The sequence below is a fragment of the Crotalus tigris genome, unplaced genomic scaffold, assembly GCF_016545835.1.
Source record: "Crotalus tigris isolate CLP2741 ecotype Arizona unplaced genomic scaffold, ASM1654583v1 scf7180000018755.946041584:351173, whole genome shotgun sequence".
NCBI classification, from domain to species: Eukaryota; Metazoa; Chordata; class Lepidosauria; order Squamata; family Viperidae; genus Crotalus; species Crotalus tigris.
Window position 1 is genome coordinate 121,339 of NW_024097184.1, and position 8,161 is coordinate 129,499.

General features: G+C 52.0%; 1 protein-coding gene across 1 annotated transcript; it reads right to left on the reverse strand.

Annotated features, from left to right (window-relative positions):
* Positions 1 to 5,625: 5,625 nt before the first annotated feature.
* Positions 5,626 to 7,265, reverse strand: FAM110A (family with sequence similarity 110 member A). The gene has a single exon (XM_039355740.1). The coding sequence runs from the start codon at positions 7,242 to 7,244 to the stop codon at positions 6,159 to 6,161; it is 1,086 nt and encodes a 361-aa protein (XP_039211674.1). The 5' UTR covers positions 7,245 to 7,265; the 3' UTR covers positions 5,626 to 6,158.
* Positions 7,266 to 8,161: the final 896 nt, after the last annotated feature.

Genomic DNA, 8,161 nt, shown 5'->3' on the forward strand with positions numbered 1-8,161 from the left:
CTCCTTCCTTCCTTCCCTCTATCTATTTTCCTTCTTTCCCTCTTCTTCCTCTCTCCCTCCCTTTTCCCTCCCCACTTCCTTACTTTTTCCCCTCCTCCCTCCCTTCTTCCTTCCTTCCTTCCTTCCTTCCTTCCTTCCTTCCTTCCTTCCTTCTCCTCCTCTTCCCCCAGCTGACCCACCTTCCTCTCTTTCTCCCCCATTCCTTTCTCCTTTTCCCAGCCTCCCCTCCAGAAACAAACTGCTGGACAGATCCACCCAAAAGTCTAAGGCCTCCCCAGAGGTGACAGACTAGCCTTCTGTCCCTCAATGACCAAGCAAGGGGTATCTTTCTCCCTTTTAACAATCCCCCTCCCCAAATTAGAGGAGGAAGGATAAAGAAACCCCTTGGGCCTCCCTCTCTAATTCACCCCATTTCATTTTCAGTCGCTCGGCTCCCGCTGGGCTTTATTCAACCCAAGCGGGGTCAGACAGAAAAGAGACACAACAGGCTGTATTTAAAGAACAAGACTTTAATACAAATAAATTTACAGGACTTGTGCTCTTCCCCTCCCTCCCACCCCTTTGCAACACTTCCTCCATATTAAACCTTCAGCACAAAGGAACGTACAAATATATCGAAAGAACAAACAGGGCAAGGGGGGGGGAATTATAAATAGTAGAACAGTCGTTGCAGATCCGTCGTTCTTGGAATACAAGGATGTCTGTTCACAAACAACACACTCACATGCAATACACACTTAGTGTCTCCCCCACGGAGATAAAGGGGGAATCTCCAGCGGGCTAACAGTTCCCAAAATTCGCCAATTCCCAAATCAACCTGTTTCCGGGATTCTCAGCTGAACTGGGTCCTCTTAACCAACTCTTGTTTTTTTAAAAAAAATCAAACATCAATTAAACAATGGTTTAAACGTCCTCTACAGCTCCCCGGAAGTCAAACTGGTGGGGTCATTGACCAAACAAGATGTGAGACTCTAGGTCAGGGATCTTCCAACTTGGCCCTTTTATGACTCGTGGACTTCAACTCCCAGAATTCCTCAGCCAGGCGCGCCTGGCTGAGGAATTCTGGGAGTTGAAGTCTACGAGTCATAAAAGGGCCAAGTTGGAAGACCCCCTGCTCTAGGTGGGTTTGCCCATCACACTAAGCTGGACAAAAAGGTAAAAGTTGTGGTTGGGAGGAATTAAATACCTGTGGTTAACCTGGAGTGTGAATTGAGCCATCAGCTTATGTCCGGTTTGGGCATTGCAAATTGTATGAGCCAGCCATGTGCTGCAGCTGCCAAAAAAGCCAACACAATCCTTGGTTGCATAAACAGAGGGATAGAATCAAGATCACATGAAGTGTTAATAACCACATGAAGTTTTAAGACCTTACAATGCCTTGATAAGGTCACACTTGGAATACAGCATCCTGTTTTGGTCACCACGATGTAAAAAAGATGTTGAGACTTTAGAAAGAATACAGAGAAGAGCAACAAAGATGATCAGGGGACTGGAGGCTAAAACATATAAGGAACGGTTGCTGGAATTGGATATGTCTAGTTTAATGAAGAGAAGGACAGGGGGGACAGGATAGCAGCCTTCCAACATCTCAGGGGCTGCCCCAAAGAAGAGGGAGTCAAGCTATTCTCCAAAACGCCTGAAGGCAGGACAAGAAGCAATGGGTGGAAACTCATCAAGGAGAGAAGCAACCTAGAACTAAGGAGAAACTTCCTGACAGTGAGAACAATTAACCAGTGGAAACACCTGCCACCAGAGGCTGTGAATGTTCTAACACTGGAAGTTTTTAAGAAGAGACTGGACAGCCCTTTGTCTGAAATGGTATAGGGTTTCCTGCCTGAGCAGGCGGTTGGAGTAGATGACCTCCAAGATCCCTACCAACTTTATTATTATTATATGAGTCAATTGCCATGCGTCTCAATTTTGATCAGGTGGCCACTGGGATGCTGCAATGGTTGCACGTTTGAAAATGGTCATTCTTTCCCCAGTGCTGTTGTAACCTTGAACAGCCACTAAACAAATCGTCGTAATTCAAGGACAGCCTGCATCTGAAGAACAGCACCTTAGAAGCAACAGACGTAAAAATGCGTATGCTCACAAATATGTCTGGCTTTCTCTGTCTGCTCCGGGACATAAATCACAGGCCAAAACAACTGCGTTGCGTCCTGCCTAGGGCAGGGGTTGGACTAGATGATCTCTGAGGTCTCATCCAGACCCACATTCTAGAACTTTTTGATATCCCCAGACAATTTCCCTCACTTTGCTTCCTTTCCAGAGGCATCGGAGATGGCAACTCTTCGCCTCGTTCAGCCAGCAGAACCAAGAGAATATAATAATTATTAATATTATTAATATTATAAATATTTTAATATTAATGATATTAATAATAATAATAATAATAATAATAATAATAATAAAAAAAAACTTGGAAGGGACCCTGGAGGTCATCTAGTCCAACCCCCTGTCCAGGCGGGAAACCCTATACCATTTCAGACAAATGGATGTCCAGTCTCTTCTTAAAAATTTCCAGTGTTGAAGCATTCACCGCTTCTGGAGGCAGGTTGTTCCACTGGTCAATTGTTCTGTCAGGAAGATTCTCCTCAGTTCTAGATTGCTTTTCTCTTTGGTTAATTTCCATTTGTTGCTTCTTGCCAGCTTTCTAGTCCTATGGAGAACAGCTTGACTCCCTCTTCTTTGGGGCAGCCCCTGAGATATTGGAAGGCTGCTATCTTGTCCGCCCTCGTCCTTCTCTTCCTTAAACTAGACATGCCCAATTCCAGCAACCGTTCCTTCTATTGTCCAGCACATCGGGCAGCTGACACCATTGGGCCGGACTGCCCATGCCAGACCAGGAACTGCTTTCCCCATTGAAAACGTGCTACCTTTTGAACGGACCATCCCTTTCCCACAAAATCATCTGCACTGTGAGCTGGAAAGGGCTATGAAGGCAAAGAGGCCGCCTTTCTCCAGCCGAGCTAACCGTTTCGCTTGACAAAGATGGGCAGGAAGGTGGCTAGAGAGAGGCTGGACTACAATACACTCAGACACAAAGGATTGCGTTTCGCGCACAACGTGCCAGGCTTGGCTAAAACATATCAGGGTTTGTTTTTTTTTCCTCCGGAAGGGAGAAAAAGAAAGTAAGAAAATGGGAAGCAAAAAGAAAAAAAAAAGAAAAAAAAATCAGAAAAGCATTTTTGCCCGAATCTGCCAGTTCCCAAGCTTGATGCACTACAACGCCCCTCATCCCCAGCACAATACAGGTAGTCCTCCACTCACGGCCACAGCTGAGCCCCCCAATTTCCATGGCCGAACAGGACGGTTGCTAAGGGAGCGTTGCAACCTTTTACGACCTTTTCCCCACGGCCGTTAAGCGAATTGCTGCAGTTGTTCAGCGATTCCTGCGGTCGTAAAGCGAATCCAGCCTCTCCCATTGAATTTGCCCATCCAAAGCTGGCTGGGAGAGCCACACATGGCAATCAAAAGACACCCCCCCCCCGGGACAGGATGCCGCGACCGTCGTAAATACAGGCCTATTGCCAAGTGCCTGAATTTTGAACACCTGACCGCTAGGATGCTGCAACGGACAGCGGTTGTAAGTGCGAAAAAGCGGTCGTTAAGTCAGGCTTTTCCACGACGTCGTAATTTTGGTCACTAAACGAACGGCTGTAAGTCAAGGACTAGCTGTGAGACTAGAGCAGGGGTCTTCCAACTTGGCCCTTTGATGACTTGTTGACTTCAACTCCCAGAATTTTTAGAGAGGACATACCTGTGTGTGTTTGTGTAAAGGTAAAGACGTACAACAGTTCATTTAGCCCAGGGGTCTTCAAACTGGGCCCTTTGATGAATGGTGGACTTCAACTCCCAGAATTCCTCAGCCAGCGTTAGGGAACTATGACCCTTTTATGACTTGTAGACTTCAACTCCCAGAATTCCTCAGTTAGGCATGCTAGCTGAGGAATTCTGGGAATTGAAGTCCACAGGTCATCAAAGGGCCCAGTTTGAAGTCCCCTGGTTTAGGACTACATACCTGTATTACATTCTTTATGAGGAGGAAAAAAGCAGAAATCTTACCCTTGTTCTACATTTAGTGATAATTACCTCTCTTCCAGTCACGGAGCCACAAAGCAGCCCACAAAAATCTGAACTAGGCCTGTATCTACTCTTTTTTTCCAGAATGTTCCTTCAAGATTTACTCAAAATACTCATACCTGTCTTATATATTCTATAGAACAGGGGTCTTCCAACTTGGCCCTTTTAGGACTTGTGGACTTCAACTCCCAGAATTCCTCAGCTAGGCATGCCTGGCTGAGGAATTCTGGGAGTTGAAGTCCACAAATCATAAAAGGGCCATGTTGGAAGACCCCTGCACGCTGGCTAAGGAATTCTGGGAGTTGAAGTCCACAAGCCATTAAAAAAGGGCCAAGTTGGAAGACCCCTGCACTAGAGGGAATGTTAACCTCTCTCGAACGCAGACCGGCAGAGGATGACCTGTCCCTCATCTGGTCTAGCCACCCACAAGTCTTCTCTTTGGGAGCTGCCAGCCCAAACTTCCCATTTTGGGAAGCTGGCATGGATTTTGCCCCCCCCCCATCCTCCCCCCTCCAATGCTCTGCCAGGAAGCTTTCCCTGGTTTTGAGCCAAAGACGGTTTGAATTCTTGCACCTGCTTAAACAATAAAATGTGGGGATTTTTCCAGCTCGGTCAGCCATCCCGGCTTCTATTGTTCTCCGGTGCTGTTGTTGCTTTGCCTACAAAAAAAAAATACCCCCTTCGGCTCGAAGTTGGTTCCCAGGGCGAAGCCCGTCAAGGGGTGCCATGCCCCCCCGGAAAGAAATCAGCCTGGCGACCGATTGGACACCTTGGCGTTTCTCTTTCCCCTCCTGAGCAATAGGTTCGCAGGGGAGGGATCCAGGCTTAACCGCGCGATGCCAATGCCAGGACTATGCCATCGGCGTGGTGGGCAAACACGCAGGACCCCCGTGATGTCACTTGCACAAAGCGATCACGTGGGTGGGACGTGGCTGGTGCAGTAGCACCCGGATTGTCATCCAATTGGGGGAGCAAATGGCAGCATCCTTCTTTGCAACGACTATAATTTGGGGGGGGGGTATTTCTTGAAAGAAGAGGGGTGTGTGCGCCCTTCTGACGGTGCCCAGCAAGTCTCCTCAAACCCATGACTGCAAAGGTAATGTTCCCATCATCCCCGGCCCCCGTAATCAAGGCCAGTCCCCTCTTGAAAATGTTGAGTGGGGAAAGACCGTCTGAGTTGCTGAGTTTTTCAGTAAACAGTAAACAAAAGGAAATAGAAGAGATAATTATTTGTAGCTGAACAGGGGCGGACAGTAGATTCCTTGGTGCTCTCTCAGCTTGCGAGTTCCAGTCCTGCCTTCGGCTCCGCAAAGGCCACCTCCTTCAAACACTGATGATGTTACCTAGTTGGGTAATGAAACGTCTGCAAGAAAGCCACCAAGCTCAGAGAGCACCAAGGACCCCACCTCTTCCCTCTGTCCCTTCTAACACTGATGATGTTACCTAGTTGGGTGATGCAACGTCTGCAAGAAAAGCACCAAGCTCAGACAGCACCAAGGACCCCACAGTCCACCTCCTCCTCTTCCCTTTCTAGCACTGATGATGTTACCTAGTCTGGTAACGAAACGTCTGCAAGAAAACCACCAAGCTCAGAGAGCACCAAGGACCCCACCGTAAACAACAGCCTAGACCACCAAGACCACTCCCACCAACACAGACAGGACAAGCCACTTGTACATAAAGAGAGAACAAACCCCACTCCCTTCTAGCACTGACGATATTACCTAGTTGGGTCAGGAAACGTCTGCAAGCCAACAGCCAAGCTCAAGACAGTTACATTTTTTTTTCTCCATCGTCCATCTTGACATGCCTCTTGGACACCACGCTCGAATTGAGAACAGAGTGCAAGTGACCACCATGTGATCCTGACCCCCCCCCAGGATGGAAAGGATTTTAAGATTCAAATGACACGAGGGATCTCCAGGCGGGCAGAACCAAGTGCCGCCCCACGGTCCCGGAAACCACCGTTTTGGCAAATGTTTTCCTCCAGCTGCAAATTTGCAAAACAGAAATCAACGTCTTGGGTGACGTCCTCAGCGTTGGAGTTCCCACCCACCCCTCACCGACGGCTGCTATACGTTGGAAACTTTCTGGACTTCTCTGGCCTGTCGGAGTCCGTAAAGCCACTTGATCACCCGAGCGTTGCGTTCGATGATGGAGATCCCGTACGGCATGCGCTCGGCCTGCCTGTTCTCCAAGGTGACGGTGCTGCGTCGGGAGTGGGTCCCGGCCGAACTGCTGGTGCTGACGCTGTGGAACTTGACGGACACAATATCCGAGCTGGCTCGAGTGAACCGCTCCATCTCCATGTCTCCGACGTCCTCGGGATCCAAGCCACAATAGTTGAAGAAGCGCTCCAAGTCGGCCGTGGCTCGGGAATATCGGTCACTCAGGTCCGATTTGGAACGGTGCAATAAGGTTTGGCGTTTTGCGCTCTCGGTCCGCGGCTCCCCCCGAGGGCTCGGGCAGCTGAGAGGGGTGGCAGGCAGGATTTTGGGGGGCGCCGGTGGAGCAGGGAGCGGAGACAGTTGGATAGTCGGGGTACCTCTGTTCTGCAACAGCCCGCAGGGCCGTACGTCCACCCGGCGTACGGCGACGGTGCTTGACGGCTTGGAGGACGCCGAGCTTTGGGAGAGCTTACTCATGTCGGCCGTGGCCTTCTTCTTGGGGGTGGAGGGGACGCTGTCCAGATTCCGGCTATGGACCTCGGAGGCCCACGGACGCTCCGAAGGGCTTATCTCCGGCTTGGGGAAGGCCAGGGGGCTGTCGCAAAAATTGATCAGGTTGTTGAGGATTTCCAGGTTGAGGGAGGATTTGGGCGTGCCGCCTTCTCCCCGCCGGCCTGCTTGAGGGGTCTTGCGGTTGGGGGTGAACATGGCCCGCCTCACCCCCGGGGTGAAGAGCGGCTGTTTGAGCACCAGGGGCCGGATGGGGTCCTGCTTGGTGGTGGCCACTTGCTGGCTCTTGACGTACTTCGCCTTGTCAGCCTCCAGACGTTCCACCGCGCTGAGCTTCCGGGAGGCGCCGCTGTTGACTAGGGGCCGGCGGAAGTACTCGGGCCCCTTGTGGAGGATGCGGAAGGGCATGGCGGAGGTGAAGGGGGCCGTGGCCGAGACGCTGCTCATGGCACGGCTAGCTTGGAGGGTCTCCACCGGCATGGTGGGCTGGCACCGCCTGATCCCGCGAGACTTCTTCTGCAGCAGCCCCGGAGAAGGATTCACATACCCCGAGCTGGCTGGCTGGCTGTTGTCAAGCCCTGGAGCGGTCAGGGAAGCTTTCCAGACAGATGACAGCCTGCAAAGAGGAGAAGGCACAGAGACAGGGGTCTCCCACCGCCTTGCTGGAACAGTCCCGGTCGTCGCTGGCAGGCAGGCAGGGCAGCTTTCCAGACGGACCGCAGCCTGCAAAGAAGGCGCAGAGATCAGCAGCCCCAGTCTCCGGCTGGCGGGCAGGGCAGCTTTCCAGACGGACGACGGCCTGCAAAGGGGAGAAGGCACAGAGACAGGGATCTCCCACCGCCTGGCTGGAGCAGTCCCGGTCGTCACTGGCAGGCAGGCAGGGCAGCTTTCCAGACGGACCACAGCCTGCAAAGAAGGCGCGGAGATCAGCAGCCCCAGTCTCCGGCTGGCGGGCAGGGCAGCTTTCCAGACGGACCTCAGCCTGCAAAGAAGGCACGGAGATCAGCAGCCCCTGTCTCCGGCTGGCGGGCAGGGCAGCTTTCCCAGACGGACGACGGCCTGCAAAGGAGAGAAGGCACAGAGATCAGGGGTCTTCCGGGGCCCTCACCGGAGCAGCTCCGCTCTGCTGGCGGGCAGGGCAGCTTTCCAGACGGACGACAGCCTGCAAAGGGGAGAAGGCGCAGGGATCGGCAGCCCCAGTCTCCGCTGGCGGGCGGGCGGGGCAGCTTTCCAGACGGACGACAGCCTGCAAAAGGAGAGTGAGAGAGAGAAGGCACGGAGCTCTGGCCTCTCCCGGCGGGTCTGGAGCGCTGCTCGCCTGGCCTCGCCCGGGCAGAGTCCGCAGACAAAGGCAGCAGCTGGGCGAGGAGACGGAGCGCCCGGTTGCCTATTTCAAG

Excerpts from the sequence above, each read along its gene's own strand:
- FAM110A (XM_039355740.1), bottom strand. The coding sequence starts at position 7,244 with ATGCCGGTGGAGACCCTCCAAGCTAGCCGTGCCATGAGCAGCGTCTCG.